At 42.9% G+C, this 21785-nt stretch overlaps 1 protein-coding gene across 4 annotated transcripts in view; it reads right to left on the reverse strand.

Moving 5' to 3' along the window:
* Positions 1 to 646: 646 nt before the first annotated feature.
* The window catches only part of rsu1 (Ras suppressor protein 1), an 86132-nt gene continuing 64993 nt past the window's right edge, over positions 647 to 21785 (reverse strand). For all 4 annotated transcript variants that reach the window (XM_088282993.1, XM_088282990.1, XM_088282991.1 and 1 more), the window contains 4 exons: positions 20216 to 20298; positions 18074 to 18188; positions 3330 to 3462; positions 647 to 1173 (listed from right to left, as the gene is read on the reverse strand). In XM_088282993.1, coding sequence (XP_088139119.1) covers positions 1071 to 1173; positions 3330 to 3462; positions 18074 to 18188; positions 20216 to 20298 — 434 coding nt within the window. In that variant the 3' untranslated portion in view covers positions 647 to 1070. The remainder of the gene's footprint in view (positions 1174 to 3329; positions 3463 to 18073; positions 18189 to 20215; positions 20299 to 21785) is intronic.

Consider the following 21785-nt stretch of genomic DNA (forward strand, 5'->3'; position numbering starts at 1 on the left):
CGTTACCAACATTTATTACAATGACCGACATCATTTTGCCCATGTCGGTAAATTCGGTGTTTAAAAAAAAAAAAAGAAGTATTTTCTGTCTTTGGTAATGTTCATGCCCCTTTAAGACGGCTACAGTCATGCCCCTCACGTGACTCCACCCATCTAAACAAGAAAGAAAACAGATGATGCGGTTGTAGCTGGCGATTCAAATCCAGAAGCGGCTGAAGATGTAGTAACGTTAGTTGAAGTTGTTCGGATTGCGCTTGTCCTGAAAAGAAATTTGACATCTGTCGTTTGGAAATGTTTTGGGTTCCATAAAGTGTGTGTGGGCATCTAGGCGATGACCCCCGAGTCACATAAAAAGTCTATGGCTGCGCGGGGGCGGGTCCAGAGGTGCTCCAGTGAGTGGATGTCGTGTGCGTTTCTATGTTGTTGTAAGTGTGGATCGTTCAGGAGGACGTGCACGGTGTCCCTCGGACTCTGCTGGCAGAAGTCGCAGGAGTCGGTTGGAGCACGCCCAATCTTGTGCATGTAGGTTGGTAGAGTGGGAAGGAATCCAACTGCAAAGCTTCAATAATTACTGTCTTCAGTTCCCAAACAATTATTGAGTGTTGTAAAAGAGAAGACACAGTGGCAAAAATGCCGGTCACAAATGTCATTGTATTCTGTTTTTATTTACGTTTTACACAGAGACAACTTATGCCATTTCATTAATTGAGCAACACAAGTTCATGAATAAGTCCTGCCGTACAAAATGCCATAAAACGATTACGTGTTTTTCAAAGATCATTTGGTTAGTTAACCTTTATAAAACTATTAATAAACAGGCAGTAGCAGGCAAACACATGGAAAAAAAAAAAACTTTGATAATGACAAGCCCAAACAGTAATGATTCCATCAATTAAGAAACAGATAATCTGAATTTTGTTCATATATATCTTTTCAAAGTCAAATAATGACAGAATGCCACTCTGTCTCTCCCTCTACCTCTCATATGAATTTATTTGAAACAAAGCTACTGAAAGACACATGCAGTGAGTCTAGATAGTTAATAAAACAATAATATCCATCTACTGTTTTTATTTGTTTTTGGCTGCTAGTGGTTTGCGGCTGATCTTCTTGCTCTTGTCGTTGCTCTTCTTAGGAGGTTCTGGGTTGGCCTGCATGTGTCTGCCATAGAGACTGAGGAGAGAAATATAATATTTTGTAAAGGGGACATTAAATAGAAAAAAAATATATCTTTTTAATGTTTGTATTCAAATAGCTGGGTTAGTGGAGTATCTCATCAATTGTGAAATTAAACAACCAGGTAAATCTTTTTTCTCGGAATATACAATACAATACAACATTATTTATTTGCTATCTACCTATTTCTGTGAGGGAGACATTCTGAAATTTTACAAGACACACTTTCTATCTACATAAGGTTGTACAAAGTTGGATTGTATTGTATTGTTTTGGAAAGGCGACTGTCAAGTAATTTGACAGATTACGATGCAGCACATGCAGCCGACATTTTGGGAGCCCAAAAACGATAGATCACAAAATGGCTTGGCCTCCCACAAGGCCTTTCCAACAAGTGACTCTTTGGGAGAAATACCCAACAGCTCCCACTGCAGTCCATCAGACTGGGGTATAAAAAGGAGAAGGTGAGACTCCTCTTCCAACTGAGAGACTCACTGGACCCAGCTATCCTATCTCCTAACTCTCAGTTTCGCACAGGATGGAAATGAAATGCAGTCGAAGCAGTTGACCAAGCCATAGCTCGGCTAAAGCAGTAGGACATTGTCGGCTTCACACAACCAGGCAGAGCTGGCCTAGGATGTGGAGCAGCGCCAAAGAGATGGTCTCAAGTAGCCAAGAAGGAAAGGAAAGATCTTGAACATTCCAAAGTTGCAAAATCTGACAATGAAAGTTAACAAGCTAGCAGTAAGTCAGTAACAGCATGGCAGATGGACCACTTGGGAGGCCGTGACGCGTTGCTAACTAGTACAATGACAATAAAGGGCATTCTGATTCTGATTCTGATCACTTGGGCAGACGAAGAGAACACCACAGACAAGACTGATCTTCCGGATTACGGCCACTGACGACACGCTCCAGAGCCCCTGGAACTATCGATGGAGAACTTGCCCAGCTGTTCATTTCGGGTACAGAAAATTAGGACTTGGATTTGGACATGCTAAAACATACACCAGCATGCGGGAGCAAAACTGAGTTCAGTTGTTCTTTATTAAAGTATTGAACTATTTAACACGCCAGGTTTCCTCTAGTCATTGTCATAGTCAGTCTTGTTGGCGTGCCGCTCCTCATAAATTATGCCGGCTTTTGCGAAATTCGAACAACAATGCAAGCAGACACGTTAGCCCAAGCATCCACAATCCATTCACAAATAGAGACGTGACTCGCCCGGTGCTGCCTCACAGTCTTACAAAAGCTATGTTTGCCATCTGTCATCCTCTATCAGACCACTTCACAGTTTGTAAACAAAGTGATGGCTTAGCTGGAGGCAAATAATAGCGCGCTAGTTTGAAAACAACGGTTAGCATATTTCAACAGCATTGTTACGCAGGAATGAACATGACAAACGGTCACTTGGGTGAGTATGTAAGTCCAAAACCGTAGATGTTACCCCAGCAAATTGACTCTGACTGACAGAATGATGTGTACCGATCTCTACGCCCTCACTCATTGGATAGAACATTTAACAGGAATCCCCACCATGCAATGGCCGGACATTTACACCTATCTAATAGAAGAAGCGGGTGTTTACGTCAAAGATAAACTGAAGGCTTATAGATCATTAGAAGCTTATGACTATGTTACACGGTATCGCCTGAAACATATAGTTAACATGAGCGAGCGGTTAGCATTAGCGCATGCTGAATATAAAAAGAACCCTCCAAATAATGACATAGCAATTTCAGCCACAACTAAGTCTAGCCCATTTATCATGCGGCACCCTTCCCCTTTACCGTACACATACTGTACTCAGTCACGTCCGCCCTTCCTCTGTATAAGCAGCGTGTCAGCAGCAAATGCTCCCAGTCAGTCAAGCTCTTCAAAGTCACAGACCAACATTCACAGAAAATTTACTACTTAAGTGCGGCTTCTGGTCATGAAAATACGGTTGTTGGGCCAAAGTTCAGTTAAACTAAGACTTAAAAAATTGTGAAAAAGTTAGCTATCCTTTTTAATTCATGTATGTCAAAGTAGTCATTTTTAGAATGGTGGTGAACATTTACTGCAGCTAGACAAATGATTAAAAACAAAAGATCAATTACATAAAATACACTGATCATAAGCATGTGTATGTGTGACAGAGTGCTTATACATACTATTTGTAGGTCTCCGAGCGAACATATTCAAAAACATGCGAGATTCCCAGTTGGAACTGGTCAGAAATGGGAGTGACCCAGGGATTGTTCTCCGCTTTGAAGACCTGCTTTGGACCAGTCAGATCCAGATTACCTATAGAATCAAATAAAAATAAAATATTTTTAAGGACTTGCTTTGGATCACATTTTAGCATTTCAAAAAGAGGAATGAAAAAGCATTTTTATTGCGCAGCCATCATGAGTTGAAAAGTTATCACAGCTGATTTGTTATGCTGTAACGTAGTCAAGGGCATGGAGGAGAGGTGTGGGTTGTAGTTGCTCGCTGAATTTCAACTGGATTTGAGAAGGCTTCATCATGTTATACACAGACTGACATAGCCACAGACTGAGACACAGAGGTACACAGACAAAGAGAGAAAGACTGTGCTAGTTTGGGTAAGTCCTAATTAAGTTTTCTTACATGTACTGATGACGCCTTCTCAATGAGAGGGGACACTTTATAAGACAACCAGAATAGTCCAATTGTGATCGATTCAATGCTCTGACAATTAAATGACCAGGATGAAAAAGAACATTCATCACCACACTACCGATTTTGACATCATGAGACCAACATGACACTTAACAATTGATCAACACTACCAAAGTGTAATTAATGAGACTTCAAACAGGATGTTCTCAGGGGGATGTGCTTAACGTCACAGTCAGAGAGAGACTCAGAAGAGTCACAGAAAGGTGTAGAAGTAGAGATGCATCATAATTATCGGAAAGATGACTATTGATCCGATATTGGCGAGATAAATTGTCCCGTTCATTGGTCAAATCTCAACAAGTCTGGACCGATAACAAGAGACACTTCAATTACAGCAAGATTGGTCTGGTTACTGTAACTTAGAGATCGACGAGTACGCAAATATGGCGCTGCCATCACCACACCAGTGAGACCTTTTAAAAAAAAAAATTCTTTACTTTTATTTTGTTTCAAGCCAATGGTACTGAGATATATTTTTTGACATTTTATAGAACAAATCATTAACTGAATCTTAATTTGCTTGTGCATTTTCTGCACTAATTATTTGGAATTTGGCTCCAGAAGAAAAAGATGGAAATTAAAACATGTTTTACCACAATAATCCATTGTTTAGTTGCAGCTCGAATTCAGTGGCATTACGAATCAATTTCATATTGCACAGCTCAGTTATAGGGTATGATGCAATGAGTTTCTTGTTGAAAGTAGACACTAAAACGTGTAATAACTTGACAGCACTTGAAATATGACATTTTCTTTTAAAGAAAGTAATCAAAGACTAGAAAAAATATTTGAATTTGAATTATTTTAAAGATAAAGATAAACATGTCCTTTATTAGTCCCACAATGGGGAAATTTGAGGTGTTACATCAGCAAAGATATAGATCACACAGAGTCGGCGGCGTAATGTAGCCGTTAATGTACAACATTAGCAGCAGACATTCATAAAAAGCATGCAAATATACACAGTATAAACGTATATAAGTGTAAGGAAACACTCCTAATGCCTGTTTATTATACAGAGGGGGAAACGCTGTAATTATAAAAGCTATTGAATGATTGAAAATACGGCAATGATAAAAATATTGCAATGATAAAAGTACTGTAATGGTAAGAGTACTGAAATGATAGAAAAGTACTGCAATGATAGGAAAATACTGCAATGATAAAAGTACTGTAATGGTAAAAAGACCTGCAATGATAGGAAATACTGCAATGATAAAAGTACTGCAATGATAAAAGTACTGTAATAGTGAACGCCCTGCAATGGTAGAAATACTGCAGTGATAAAAGTACTGTAATAAGAATACTGTAATGGTAAACAAAATACATCATTGGTCAATATTTAAGTACACCATTGGCTGAAAGTACAGTAGTAGTGTATATTGCATCCTAGGACTGCACAATTGCACTGATGCCCTCCCGTTTGTAGGCCTGACCCAATGTTCTTGTTAAAAAGTCTGACAGCAGTCGGCAGGAAGGAGCAGCGAAATCTCTCTTTGGTACAGCGAGGGTGTAACAGTCCATCACTGAAGGAGCTGTGGAGTGTTCTCAGAGTGTCATTGAGTGGGTGGGCTGGGTTGTCCAGCATTTTGCCGTCGTCATCCTGCCCCCCCACTGAGTCCACAGAGTCCAGGGAGCAGCCCAGGACAGAGCTGGCCCTCCTCACTAGTTTGTCCAGTCTCTTTTGTCCTGGCCCGAGATGCCTCCTGCCCAGCAGATCACTCCATAGACAATGACCGATGAAACCACAGAGTCATAGAAGTTCCTGAGGAGTGTCCCCTGAACGCCAAAGAACCTCAGCCTCCTGAGTAGGAAGAGTCTGCTCTGACCCTTCCTATAAAGAGCGTCTGTGTTGTCGCTCCAGTCCAGTTTATTGTTCAGATGAACACCCAGGTACTTGTAAGTTGAGACCCGCTCAACATCTGTTCCCTGGATATTCACTGGTGCAGGTGGAGAGTGCAGACGCTTGCGGAAATCCACCACCAGCTCTTTGGATTTCCCAGCGTTGATTTGGAGGCAGTTCTGCTGACACCAGTCCACGAAATCCTGCGTAACCCCTCTGTACTTCCGATCATCACCGTCAGTGATGAGGCCGGCAATTGCAGAGTCATCAGAGAACTTCTGCAGGTGACAGGTTGTGGAATTGTATTTGTAGTCCGAGGTGTAGAGGGTGAACAGGAAGGGAGCCAGAACAGTTCCCTGCGGCGCTCCCGTGCTGCAGAGGAGCACGTCAGACACACAGTCCTGTGTTCTCCCGTACTGTGGCCGGTTTATACACATCGTCACATTTATATATACGTATGTATACATATATATATACGTATGTATATATATATATATACGTATGTATATATATATATATACATACGTATGTATATATATATATATATATACGTATGTATATATATATATACATACGTATGTATATATATATATATATACATACATATATATATATATATATATATATATATATATATATGTATATATATATATATACACACATACGTATATATATATATATATATATATACATACATATATTTTTGGGGGGATTAACCACCTGAGTTAATGCTTTAATTTTGACAGCCCTAATATATATATATATACAATGTAAATATAAATAAATATAAATATATTTATAAATGTATATATACATGTAAATATAAAAATATATATACATGTAAATATAAATATATATATATATATATATATAAAAATAAGGATGAGTCCCTATTATCGTACAGAACCCATCTAAAGTTTTTACATCGTCTGAGGCTGGGATGTCTATAGTTTCATTACAATGTGTAGGGTCGACTGACGGGTAAGAATTAATACCTGCAAGATTTACACATACAGGAAAACAAGATGTATTGTTCTTGGATGAGTGGCATTGTCCTAGATGGTCATCTTCTAAGGTTACTCTCACTCCTAATAATCCTGTATATTTCAAGGCTGACAATTCAGCATGTGTTCTGCCTTGGGTTGGTTGGTTTAGGGTTTCATTAACCGCTCCCAAAGTGTCTGAATATGTAAGTGGTGTGGCATAAAGGTGTGGTTGACTCACTGCATGGGGAAGGGTTGAACAAACATAGCAACTCGATACGTTTTGTCGTTTAGCTGTCATGTTAGCATAACGCCACCAAGTGTTGGCGGCTAAAGGGTGTGGCACGTCTTCTCCGTGGCCGTGGTCAGACCATGAATATTCAAAGTCATCATCATTGTCCTCTGCAGGATCTTCAACTTGAGGTTTAATTAGTCTCTGCGCTGGTGGTTGGAATGGATCGCCGCCCACTACTTGAGGTTTCGTTTTGGGCGACAGAATGCAAACTTGAACTTTGAAAGCGGGGTCAGGGCCTGTTATTGCTGGGCTGAGGACAAAACAAGTACAGCCTAGGGAGGTAGGTTGGACATTTATTATCAAGTGAGTGTCATTCTTCGTCATTTTGGGGAACATGGATTGGTAGGCCACGGCTTTTTGGGTAATGGTCCATTGGGGGTGTGACTTCACATGTAACGGAAAATAGGTGTACAGGAACACTGAGGCCCATGTTTCTTCGTAGGGGCTTCCTGGGGTTGGTTCACTTGGTGGGGGAACTCCTGCATACCATTCATACCCGTGGTAAATGTTTCCATGTTGCTTCTGAGTAGATGATCGTCCACCTGTGCCCTGAGATTGATAGCAATAAGTGTTCAGTCCAGCTAAAGGGATTGTTATTTTGGCCTAGGTCGCATTGAGTGGCAGACAATAAGTATCGGGCTGGACATTCTTGTCATGGCTGATTGTTGTGGGGCACTTCTCACGCTGTTGATCGTGCCCCAAATGTGGCCTTGGATACTGGTTCCGGCTGATCCAATCAGTAGTTCCCCCAGCAGGAGGAGTAAGGCAGTGGTCGCCATTACTTGAGTTTGATGACCTTTTTGCAGTGACTCTGGTGGATCCACGTGTCTCTCTCAGCGATTTTCAAAGCCGTGGGCGTGGTGAGCAGGACTGTGAAGGGGCCTTCCCAGCGTGGGCTCGACCAGGTCTTGCGCTTCACCACCTTCACCAGCACCAGGTCACCGGGGGTCACTGTCTCCTACAAGGGTGATAAAGGAGTAGAGGGCAGATCATTTGTTCTACGCACATTTTTCTCTTTGAACAGCTTACAAAGCCATTCAGTCAATGGGTCTGCCGTTTTTTCAGTGTCTGACCAAGGTTGGCTTTCCCATAATGGGAGAATGAATGGTCTACCATGTACTGCTTCAAATGGCATAATGCCTGTATTAGATGTTGTGATTCTCATGTATGTCTTGACTAAGGATAGATATTCTGGCCATGGTTTTCCTGTTTCTTCCATTGTCTTTTTTAGTCTTAATTTTACGGTGGCGTTTGTTCTTTCAACTAAGCCTGCACTCTGCGGATGATATGCACTGTGATGTTTAAGTATGTATGCCTTAGTGTGCGGCCATTTTACTAACTACTTCATTCACAAAATGGCTGCCATTGTCACTCCATTGCACCCTAGGGATGCCATGATCTGGGACTATGTGTTTGCAAATGGCTTTGGCAACTGTTAGTGCGTTAGGATGATTGTCGGCACAATCTCCACCCATTTGGTCAGCGAGTCAACCAATACAAGACAGTATTTATAAGGGCCATTCCTAGACAATTCTATGAAATCCATATGTACAACTTCAAATGGGTAAGTCCCAGCCGGGCACTTTCCCCTTTTTTGTCTCAAGTTCCCTTGAACATTATGTTTACTACACACTCGACTTGACCTGCAAAAAGTTTTAAAATAAGTTTGTAGTCCTAGTGGTATAGTAAATGTCTGCTGTACTATGGATATCATCCCCCCTGTTGAGACATGGGAATTCCCATGACTCAATTTAGCTATGGTCTGGAAAAGATTACGGGGGATGACAGGTTTGTCATCTTTGTGGTAGAGTCCATCTTCTGTTTTGACAATATCTTGAGCTGTCCATTGTTGTTTTTCTTTCTCTGGTGCAATGTTTTGCATGTCGATCAATACTAGTCGTGGAATAGTCTCTGGTTCTTCTTGTTCTTTGTTGGTGAATGTTTCTGAAATTTGCTGCGCTGCTTTTTAGCTGTTTTGTCCGCTTTAGCGTTTCCTTTGGAGATTGGACCTTCTTTGTACGTATGTGCTTTGCATTTGCATAATGCTACTTTGGAGGGCAGCATGATGGCTGTCAAGAGTTCTTTCAATAACTTGGCATGTTGTACTGTTTTTCCAGTCGACGTCTTCATTCCTCTTCTTTTCCATTGGGTGGCGAAGGTGTGAATGGTCGAGAAGGCGTACTGGCAATCTGTGTAAATTGTAATTGGTTTTCCTTTGAATAGCTTGCACGCTTCTGTTAGCGCAACAATTTCAGCTGCTTGGGCGGAGTAATTACTTGGTAATTTTTCTGCCTTGAGGGTTTCCGCTTGTGTTACTACAGCATAACCGGTCATGTTTGATCCTGTCATGTTTTTGCTTGCCGACCCGTCCACAAACAGTACATTCCTTCAATTCCTTGTCGGAGTGTTTCCAACCCTGGGGGAAGGGGGCCTCCGTTGTCATCGTATGGTTTGTAATCTCCTTTGATTCTTCCATAACGATGGCCTGAACTTATTAACATTTGTTCAAATTCTTTTCGATTCATGTGATAGCTGTTCATCATATCTCTGACGTCTTCTTCCCATTTACGCACATTATCTTGGATTGGTGTGATTGTTTGGCAGGCCGCTTTGCATTCATCTAACGTCCAGGGACCTCTTCTTGCTGGACCCTCCCCCTCAGCTCTCTCACTCTGACTTCCTTCTTCACTGTCAATATCTCTTTGATCCTCGGCTGGTGCATATGCTCCTTTTTTTCTCGCGCCTGTTTCTTCGCCTTTCTTTGTCCTCAGATTAAATACTTTCTGCTTCTTTTCTTCGTCTTTCACTCTCCTACTTTGTTCCAGCCAAATTGACATTCTTCTCATATCTCTATCTATCTATGTACATTCCTACAGTCTTTTCCTTTTTTCACTTTCTGTCTCTTTTTCATCATCATTCGCCTGTTAGTTTCTTCCATCCACGGGAGGTCTTTCAAACACGGGCTAAAATCATACTTTTTCACCCATCTTTCTAAATCAGCACAGGCGTCTGGGTTAAATCTTTTCATAAAACGCACATCAGGCGAATTTTCTATCTCTTTTCTTTGAGCCTGTCCCATCATAAAAGTTATTTTATTTTATTTTCAAATTGGAATAAATGTCTTTCCTCAAATCTTCCCCTTTATTAACTTCTTTAGTAAGCTTTGGAATTAATTTCCTCTCCTTATCTACTCCCACTTATTCTCTTGCACTCCCTTCCTCATTCGCAGCCAGTCACTCAACCACCGATTGCTGCTGCGCAGGCACACCATCTGCACACACACAAAAAAGACAACTTTAGATCTCTTCTCAGTCAAAAGTTAGTTTGTTTGCCAAAGAAATTCACAATGCAAATAAAAATAATAAAAGCCACCAAAAATACTGCATTATTATTTTATTATTTCCTTAATTTAATGTGAGGGGACTTCTCTTATTTCTCTGTTATCTTTACCGCAATTCTTTCTACTTCGATCGAAATCGAAGTCAGGTTTTTAACGCACCTAGAAGACGTTTAATTTATTCTACTCTATTTCCTTAATAGAGTGCAGTTTTATCCATGCTGACAGGACCATTTATTTCTGTGATCAATTCTTTTCTACTTCAATTGAAATCGAAGTCAGGTTTTCGACACACCTAGAAGACGTTTAATTTATTCTACTCTATTTCAAGGAAATTCAATTCTTTTCTACTTCGAACGAAATCGAAGTCAGGTTTTCAACGCACTTAGAAGACGTTTAATTTATTCCTTAATAGAGTGCAGCTTTACCGTACTGACAGGACAGTTACGGGCTGGCTAACGCCCCTCTCTCTCTCTGTCTCACTCACTTCCACTTTCTTCTACTGTGGTAAAATTCTTTAATCGTTTAAACGTTTTAAAATGGTGGTACGTAATATTTTGAAACACAATACCTGATTGCCCCTGGGTCAGCCTGGTCCGATAGGGAATCGTCTCCGGGCGGGCGGCCGAAGCAGGAGTTTGGAGACCCGCTTCCTCAACGGGGAAGCGCTGACGTCTGATTCTGTGGTGTACGAGGGTCCCGCGATGGTCACGTCCGTCTGGATGAGATTCCCGGGTTTCGGCACCAGTTAAATGTCAGGTTTAAATGCCCTGACGCTTCGTGGGAGAGCTGTTACCAAAGGTGGCTGAGGCAAGAAGGAATCAAGCAAGGTTGTTATCTTTTTCCGGCCGCGGCAGGGAGAGAGGTGAACAGAGAGCAAACAGCTGACCTGCACGCAACTCGGCTCCGCAAACTTTCTGGCTTTCCGCCCCGCCGCCTCCGCTTTTATTAAAGCTTGAAGCAGACTCATAACGAAACAGAAACTAGCTCATCATGGCTTACAACGAAAGTAAGGAAACAGAAACTTAACTTATAATGAAAATTAGATTAGACAACAGAAACTTAACTCTAAAGCAAAAACCGTAGGCGTGTGTGCGTGTGCAATCATTAATACAATTAGTGTATAAAAACATGATTAGAAATACACAAACTGATTACATAAGGTTACTTGAGGTTTTTATGGTCTTCAGCTTATCTTAAAGAGGGACTTTAAGTTTGTCATTCGCTCTTATTTGTTTTCATGCGCTTCCCGCTTGCTCCCGGTACTTGGAAGGACTTATCATTAGCCGTTAGTTTGCAGAAACGGATGCCAATGAAAGCTTGTCCCTGCGAGCACGAAATGAGTGCTGTTGGTGAGTGGTTCCTCCCTTGGCGAATCGTGAATCATTCACAACAAAAAGGCGTTCACTGACTGAACTGATGTACTGCATGAAGTTCTCGTTCGCGTGAACCAGAAACGGCAGCGACACGTTCACTCATAGAATCGTTGGCGAACGGGAAATTATGTCACGGCTTGCTTTGTGAACGACAATAGCAGTATGTTCAGCAAATAACGTTTACTAATGACATTGGCTGCTGATCCTGCTCAAATTTGCTACATATATATTTACATATACTCAAAATGATCCTAGAAATATACATAAGTCACTTGATGTTTGGGGTTAATATTTTTGTGATTAGAGGGGGGGGGTACTTATTCTGGCAGGTGCTGCCAGAATCTGTATCCCCTGGTAACTTTGATGAGAAAATTTGCGACACTTACTCAATATGAGCTTAGTAATACATAGTTAGTCCTTTGATTGTTGGGGTTCACCTGTTTGATCACCTGTGAGGTTACTACCTGCCATAATATCCATATTGTTTCGTGGTGATTAGTTGTTTGATGCTTTGAATGAGTATGAGGTTTTCAAATGTATTACGGCAATTAGCGTAATGTACCATGATGCACAGTATTAAAAATAACAGAGGCGGCCGGCTTGACTTTGTCTTTGCGAGTGGAGGCTGGCCTGACTGCAATAATAAACTGGACGAGCAAACAGCGCTAAGGCACGAGAGGAACTTCCAGGAAGCTAGCTTGCTGATGTTCACGGAGTCCTGGCTAACAGCTAACAACTGACGCCGTCATGGAATTGGACGGCTTCGAAAAAGTCCTACAGGACGCGGATGGAGGAACAGCTAAGCATTAATAATGCCAGGGATGTCTGGAGGAGCCTGAAGACCATCTCAGGCCACAGACAACCAAAGACCCAGAAGGAAGGGGGACCTTCAGTGGGCATATGAGTTGAACCTATTTTTCAATAGCTTCGATCAGATGCCTGCCCCCGCCCAGTCTCCCCTGCTGCAGCCCTCACCAACCCCTCCTGCCGCTGCGAACGAGACCTTCTCTCCCCCTCTCGCTCCTCTCTGCTCTCCCCTCCTTCCCCCACAGGCTTCAGTTCCCAGCCACATGAAACAACCACTACTTCCTCCTGCTCAGCCTTGTTCCTCACAACATCTCAGGTGAAGAACCAGCTGAGGAAGATGAAAGCGAGGAAGGCAGCGGGTCCAGGTGGGATTAGCTCTCAGCTCCTCAAATCCTGCACAAAGCAGCTGTGTGGAATCGTCCAGCATAGGTTCAACCTGAGCCAGAAGCTGGGCAGAGTCCCCCTGCTGTGGAAAACATCCTGCCTAGTTCCCCCCAGGAGCTCAACAACTTCAGACCAGTGTCGCTGACGTCTCATCTGATGAAGACCATGGAGAGACTGGTCCTCATCCATCTGCGCCCCCTGGTGAGCTCTTTGATGGACCCACTCCAGTTCGCATACCAACCTGGCATCAGTATGGATGATGCCATCATCTACCTGCTCTACACTTCACTCTCCCACCTGGAGAAGGCGGGGAGCACTGAGAGGATCATGTTCTTTGATTTTTCCAGTGCTTTCAACACCATCCAGCCCACCCTAGTGGGAGACAATCTCGAGCAGGCGGGAGTGGCCCACCACCTCATCACATGGATCCACGACTACTCACAGACCAGCCACAGTACATGAGAACACAGGACTGTGTGTCTGACGTGCTCCTCTGCAGCACTGGAGTGCCGTAGGGAACTGTTCTGGCTCCATTCCTGTTCACCCACTACACATCGGACTACAAATATAATTCTTCTACCTGTCACCTGCAGAAGTTCTCTGATGACTCTGCGATTGTCGGCCTCATCACTGACGGAGACAATCGGAAGTAGAGAGGGGTTACTCAGGGTTTTGTGGACTGGTGTCAGCAGAACCTCCTCCAAATCAATGCTGGGAAATCCAAAGAGCTGGTGGTGGATTTCTGCAAGCGTCGGCACTCTCCACCTGCACCAGTGAATATCCAGGGAACAGACGTTGAGAGGGTCTCAACTTACAAGTACCTGGGTGTTCATTTCAACAATAAACTGGACTGGAGCGACAACACTGACGCTCTCTATAGGAAGGGTCAGAGCAGACTCTTCCTACTCAGGAGGCTGAGGTTCTTTGGCGTTCAGGGGACACTCCTCAGGAACTTCTATGACTCTGTGGTTTCATCTGTCATTTTCTATGGAGTGATCTCCTGGGCAGGAGGCATCTCGGGCCGGGACAACAAGAGACTGGACAAACTAGTGAGGAGGGCCAGCTCTGTCCTGGGCTGCTCCATGGACTCTGTGGACTCAGTGGGGGGCAGGAGAATGGCGGCGAAACTGTCATCAATGCTGGACAACCCAGCCCACCCACTCAATGACACTCTTAGAACACTCCACAGCTCCTTCAGTGATAGAGTGTTACACCCTCGCTGTACGAAAGAGATTTTGCCACTCGTTTCTGCCGGCTGCTGTCAGACTTTTTAACAAGAACATTAGGTCAGGCCTATAAACGGGCGGGCATTTTATCATTGCAGCATTTTTATTTATTTTCCCTCTGTACCATGGACAGACATTAGGTGTGTTTCCTTACACTTGTATATGTTGTGGGATGTAAGTGTGTATATACATGGGGATTTGTGTATATACGTATATACTGTGTATATTTGCATGCTTTGTATGAATGTCTGCTTCTAATGTTATACATTAACGGCTACATTATGTCGCTGCCTCTGTGTGATTTTTATCTTTACTGCTGTAACACTGCAAATTTCCCCATTGTGGGACTATTAAAGGACATCTTTATCTTTAAGAATGTTGCGTTAAGAAGGAATTATACAATGCAAATTTTGGATAGTGGTAAACATCTTTGAACATTTTGAATTGTTATAAATATCTTTCTTAAATAGTGTGACAATGAGACAATCATAGTCAATGACTTAAAACAGTTCTTCTCAAATACTTTGTTCTGATTTCCTCTTTTCAAGGATGTGGATCTTGAATCCTGTCAACAAGCCATAAATTGACATTGTGGAACATGTCATCTAACATGAAGGAGTGGAGCCCACAGATGACCCAGAGGATGTCTACGTTATTTTAGAGGGGGTGGAGGAACTTCAGGGTTTGCAGGACTAGGCATACTGTTGTCCACTCCTCCTTGGGCTCATCTACTGATTATATTTGGAATACCCCAGTAACCTCTAACACACCTTTGAATTTAATTTTTAATTTGCACATGACTTGTTTTGGCCTGTGACTTGAAATAAAGTAAATTTGAATAACATGAATTGACTTTTGTGGAATTTGTTTTAGGCTGTAACTCAGGGGTGGGCAAACTTTTTAATTGGCGGGCCACAATGGGTTCTAAAATTGGAAGGGGGGGGCCGGACCAGGAGCAGATGGCTGGAGATGGAGCTAACCTCACCTCATTGGGGGGAAAAAAAATACATTTAATTCAAAATGAAAGTGAACTAAAGCATTACAACATTATATATGTCTTTGAAAAAACACTGTATTTAGAAAATAAGGTTTATTCATTTAATTTTTCTCAAATTTGGGGGGGCCGGATTAAAACGTTTAACGGGCCGCATGTTGCTCCCGGGCCATAGTTTGTCCACCCCTTAAACAGAAATTAGTTACAGAAGCGTAACTAATTTCTGTTAAGTATAATTAACACTTATTTTTGCACGTAAATTAAAAGTAGTGTTCAATTGGCCATAATTGTGTTTAGTAAATACCAGTGGTGGGCCTTCAAGGCATTCTCTGCTGGCCTAACAATCAAGAAAAAATGATAATATTCTTCACATTGATGTCATATTATATCCTAGCGTTGTATTTTTAGTTTAGTTTTTATCCAATCAGAATTCCGTTAGCTTGTGTTGCCTGGCAGGTTTCACATTACTAGGAGCGTGCACTATTCTTTCAGAGGCCTTCTGATGCAATTGTGCGGGCATCTCTTCTGTCATCGTCGATGGACTTTGGGATTTGATAGACAGTCGTGATAGCCAATCAGATCACAAGTTGGTTACATTGAGCCTTCTCGCTGGCCTTATGCTGAAGATGGTGAACACGTCTTGTGACTGGATACTCACTCGTGAAGGGGCAGCGCTACGCGGAATCAACACACCCAAAAGTCGTAAGTGGCGTTCGAAAATCAAAAACAGTCTTGCTTTTTTTAAACCAAAATGGCCAAATGAGGGAAAAGTGTGGATTTATAGAAAATACACTTGCAAGGCCATTTTCAAGACGGACCTTTCAAGAGAAGCTAGGTCGTCCAACACTCGCTCAGTACCGTGTGTTTATATTATTTGTCTAGCCGTGGTGTCATAAATGATGGCATTATGAGGGTGATTTATTCAAGTAGGACAAAGTAGGACTTCACTGAAGGCCCAGGTGTGAAATGCATGGCCAATGGTAAATACAATATAATATTGACAGGTAAATTCAACCAAACTATCCATCCATCATCTGTACCGCTTCTCCTCACTAGGGTCGCGGGGGTTCTGGAGCCTATCCCAGCTATCTTCGGGCAGTAGGCGGGGGACACCCTGAACTGGTTGCCAGCCAATTGCAGGGCACACAGAGACGAACAACCATCCGCACTCACACTCATACCTAGGGGCAATTTCGTGTGGTCAATCGGCCTGCCATGCATGTTTTTGGAAAGTGGGAGGAAACCGGAGTACCCGGAGGAAACCCACGCAAGCACGGGGAGAACATGCAAACTCCACACAGGATGGCCGGAGCCGGGATCGAACCCACGCCCGATGCTGTCTCTCACTGTGAGGCCATCGTGCTAACCAGTCGGCCACCGTGACGCCCTCAACCAAACTATGTCATGTAAATTCAAGACAATGACATTGAATAAATTCAATACAATGACGTTGAATAAATTCAATGCAATGACGTTGAATAAATTCAACGTGATGAAGAAATTCAACATAATAGCATTAAATAAATTCAACACAACTATGTAATGTAGAAGCAATTGAAGAACATTTGCTGAAGTTTTGTCATCTGACATTCATCACATTCAAATAAAATTGATGTGTGGGACCGGTTGGCGTTACCTTGTTAATTAAATCTAATGAAACGTTTTTTTGAGTGTAGGACTGACTCTTCAACATCAGTAAGCGGTTAGAACTCAGGTGAGTCTCTTCCGACGCCGGCTTAAGAGACTTCCATCTCCTCTGGCCACCGCATTAGAGTGGCTGTGGGAAACCCCTACGCACCTGCCCCCTGCCTCAGGTCTCAGGACCACATGCTGCTGGAGGTACCGAGGACTAAGCGCAGCCTCAGCGGGGAACGTGCCTTTTCTATTGCCAGTCCTTCCCTGTGGAATGAGCTCCTATTAAATGTTAGACAAGCCCCCTTTCTGTCCACTTTTAAAACTAGCTTGAGGACACATTTTTATACGTTAGCTTTCGACTCAACATGAGACTGTCGCTGACCTGCTGTTCTTCGGGTATTTATTATTTGTCTTTTAATTTGTGTGCTAATTTTCCCGCCAATTTATATTACACCAAATGGAAAGCGCTTTGTTACAGCTACAGCGGGTGTACATTACCCTATATAAATAAGGTTGTATTGTATTGTGTGTACGCATACACAAATACATACATACATACATAAACATATGTTATATACAATACATGTTTAACTTGATAGCTTGATACTGTCATTAGACGTCCCGAGAGGATTCTGACTTTCGTGCAGTGTGTGTGGTGACAAGCTGAGTGTCGGAGCGTAAATGAGACGCGAAAGAGGTGCATTGTGCAGAGGTGCTTTATCATATTTGAAGGGCAACCCCCTTTACTTGAAGGATGTGGTGAATTTAGCAGGAGACTCATTTTCTCAGCAAAGTTCAGCTATACTTTTCACAGAGCTGAGGCGGCCCGGGCAGGACTGTCGACCTTGCAAAGGGTGATCACTGCGGGGCCCTCGGGGCGCCTCAGTTGGGGAGACACGCAAGAAGGGCCCAGCCAGCCTGTGTCCTAGGTTGTTGCTGGATGTGCCCAGCACAAGGGGGTAGCAGAGCTGGCCAATAAGAGGAGCGGTCCACACAGATGGGCCCTGTAGTTGACAAATACACTGACCGCCGTGCTGCCTTGTGCTGGCGCTCAGGCAGTAGGGCGTTGCTGCACACGGTGCACACAGATTTCCTATTGCACCTTATTCTTTTGTGCTTCGTTTGTGCGATAAAATAAGAATCTAAATTGAGCATGGCATTTTCAAATCTTCTGGGATAACTGGAATGTTCCACTTGAATCCCGATTTTCTGTACCCAACCCTAGTAGAAGTAGTATATATACTCTTTCTTAAAGCCATAGACAGCAATGTAGTTTAAAACAAATAAAAATAAAAAGGTCATATTAGAGTCTGATCAGAGTCTGATCATTACCAAGTTCCGGAGGTAGAACAGTCAGTCTATTGCCCTGGATGTGAAGCTCCTTGAGTTGTACCAATTCCCCAATCTCCTTTGGCAGTGAGACGAGATCGTTGTCTCGTAAACTCAACTGGGAAGGGCGAAAATGTACTCTGTTAATTTCAGGTTTACAATCATCACATACACAACAGACTTAAAAATGTACCACGCAGTCTAACGTCAACCATTGCAAACACGCATTCCTTTGCTCAAAGAAGCAAATTTAGTTCCCCTGTGTCGAGAGAGCAATCACTTGGTGACTACCTCATGTTGTTGGTGGACTGCAATACTCATTTGGGTAATTACAGTGAAACCTGTATGAGCGTGGTTGGAAGGAAAAGTGCCCTCAAACCTGAGTTGTCTTCTGTTATTGGACTTGTCATGGATCGTGGATATGTGGTGCCTCTTGAATGGAGGATTGGGGTGGTGGTTCCCCGTTTTAAGAAGCGGGATCGAAGGATGTGCTCCAACTCCACACGGACCACATTACAAGTCAGGGGTGCTGGCGCAGAGGGAAGTCGAAGTGAAGTCGAATCACAGGTTCAGAAGAAGTGAGGCTTTCGTCCTGGCTGTTGAACAGTGGACCAGCTCTACATTCTCAGCAGGGTCGAACAATGATGTAAGGGGGCCAACCAGTCTACATGTGCTTTTTGGACTTGGAGATGGCATTTGACCATGTACCCCGAGAAAACTTTTAGGGGTAGTCCGGGACTACTAGGTACTTGATGCCCTAGTCTGGGCCTTGTAGGAGCAGGGTCAGAGTTTGGTCTGCATTGAATTGACTTAGGGCTGGACTCACTTGACACCTATTTAGGTCTGGTATCCTTGGTCTCTATCTGTGTTTCGGATTGTGTCTGTGTCGTTGTCTGTCTGTATCTGTCTACCGCTGTCAATTTGTCCGCCTGTCTGTTTCTATGGTTGTTTAATGTCTCTGTCTTTATGTGTCACTCTTGTCTGTACCATTTTATTTAAGCCTCTATCTGATTGTGTCTTTCTGACTCTTTGTGTTTCTGTCTTTATTTGTCTGTCCGTCCGTCAGTCAGTCCCCATTCCTTCCAGTCTACTCATGCGTCTATGTGTCTCTCAGTCAGTCAGTCTGTCTCTAGCTCTATCTTTCTGTAATATTGTGGTTGTGTCTGGTTTCTGCTCTCTCTGTCTCTGTTTGTCTGGGTCTGTGTCCCTCTGTCTGTCTATCTGTCCATTTCCTCCCCCCTCTATTTCCATCCCTACCCCATCCAAGGGACCCTCTCTCACCGGTCCATCGATCTGGAAAAGGCAAGCTTCAAACCTAAGGCCCTGCTAACCGGTGCGGATATCTAATTGACAATTACAGAAATCATTTGAAGTAATTGCCTCAAAGGTTGTCGAACCAAATATTAAGTAAAGCGTCCCTTTATTTTTTTCCAGGACTCATTCATCTGCTTTTTAAAATATATTCTGTTGAACCACACTAAAAAATAAAAGTCATACTTTCATTTCGATAATTGTATGACAAAAACAATTTATTACTTTTCCCCAAAACATTTTAAGTAATTTCAGTGGCAATTGCATTATTTTTTTTCCTCGTGTATATAATATAATACAAAGAGGAATCAGACAAGAATAATGGAATGTCAATTATATTTATATACTCATTCATTGAATGCACTTGTGCATTTCAGTGGTAGATTCTCTATGCTTCTCTTTTTACATTTGAAATTATAAATGTAGTTAAGTATTCTATTGGACATTGGTGCCGCTAATTTATATTACACCATATGGAAAGCGCTTTGTTACAGCTCCAGCTGTTGTGAAATGCTCTATGTAAATAAAGTTGTATTGTATTGACGGTGCACTGCTTTCCCCTCCTGAGACGCCGCGTGATGGAACAGAATTTCTTCAAAGCAGTCAAAGTTCTTCAACATGGCCTTGTCTAACTCCACACCTGTGTTTTTGACTCGGTAACGACCAAAGCGGCATTCCACTTGCCCAGCCGGTAACCATCAGCTGCCTCCGGTTTATTCCTCCCAATCACACCCTTCCAGGTCTCAAAAGTTGTTTTACAACCCTCCTCAGTACTGTTCAATGGTGTTGCTCGTATGCCAAAGTCTCACAGAATCGATTTTGCCATTAACTTACTATTTGCAGCTTGGTCATCTTTCCAATGTCAGCTGGCACGACTTCAAAGTCATTATCACTCAGGTATAGAGCACGAAGAGTTGCTGTAATACAAGCATCATTGTTAGTTGTGCGTCATTGTAATCATGTTCCATTATAGATTGACAGAATTTATTTGTTCATAAAAGGTGTAAAATTGTCATGGTGCCCAAGGTTGAGGTTGAGGTCCTTTCATTTCAGAGGTACATCAGCAGTGCACAATAGTCGGGTTTTGAACCTAAAGGGAGACGTAAGCACGAGGATGTAATTGTAGCCGATACCATACTAAAAAGTAGGGGTGTCCTGAACCGAAAATCTCTGTATCGGATTGGATTGCAATAACCGCAAAAAAAAAAAAAAAAAACAGTATCGAGTTCATTGTACTAAATCCAAAACGTCTGATTATAGCACTCATAGACAAGAAGTCTATTCGATACCCGCTCCAGTTCTTGTATCCAGCAGCATTGAGAGCGAGCGTGCATTGCCTAAGTGATCAAAACAACCACTCCTGTAAAGGAGTTAGCGAAGACGGTGTGTGAGTCACCATGTTTATTAAGAAAATATTTACAATACAATACGACACAACTTTATTTAAACAGCACATTTAAGTTTGTGGTTAAAAAAATAATAATAGTAATCAAGCTCGCAAGCACTGCTGCCATTCACTTGAATGAGATTTGTAGTGCAGGCTCGCTTCGGTGGTCAGCCAGCACGACGGTTGTGGGCCCGTTGTGAAGGGTTCAAGTGGCTGGCTGCCCGAGGGGTCGGATGAGCATGAGGACCAACAGCCATGCCTTTTGCTTTTCAACTTTGCTGCTTGATATTCAAATAATGTGGATTTAATGAACATTGGATTACAGTATAAATTGCTGAGTCAAGCAATTTCAACATCCCAGATTTGACGATGGTGTTGTTTCCGTGGGCCGGGCCGCAGTCATAGGTGAAGAGGGCTTACAGGGGGGCCGCGGAGCTTCAGCGTGAGAGGACTGCCAGGTCCCTGCATTGCGGGGACGGTGGACGAACATGTATTCGATAGCGCTTGATACTGGGGCGAGATATTCCACGCGCTGTGAGCTCCTTCCGCATTTCCCAGTGAGCAACAGCACTATCCTACTGAACGAACGCTGGAATTCGAGTGGCATTTCCGGATGGGAATGAACTTGACTGTGCACATCCGTCGGAGGGAGCATATGTCGTGCTCTCTTCCTTCCCAGTGGCTGAACTAAAATATCTGAGGGCAGCTCTGAAACCTGGTTCTCCATCCTCCCGCGGTGGGTATGCCCTGTTCCTGCTCTTGTCTGAGTGGTGTAGCTACCTCCACCCATTCAATTCACCAATTGACATATTACATTGTACATGTGATCACACACATGATTTGGTTTCTCAAAATGCATTCATCCAAATTTAGTCATGAGTACATCTTGCATTAGGATTCTACTTTTGTTGTCTACCGGCGTTGCCTTGCATGCGTGACTTGTCCCTGAGCAGCGGAAATGGTATGAATTGTTTACTCTCGCCGTGCCACAAATCACATTGACTATTGATGCGCATC

Source organism: Idiotropiscis lumnitzeri, chromosome 19 (assembly GCF_059441095.1).
Source record: "Idiotropiscis lumnitzeri isolate Australia: NSW breed Sydney's pygmy pipehorse chromosome 19, RoL_Ilum_1.0, whole genome shotgun sequence".
Taxonomy (NCBI): Eukaryota; Metazoa; Chordata; class Actinopteri; order Syngnathiformes; family Syngnathidae; genus Idiotropiscis; species Idiotropiscis lumnitzeri.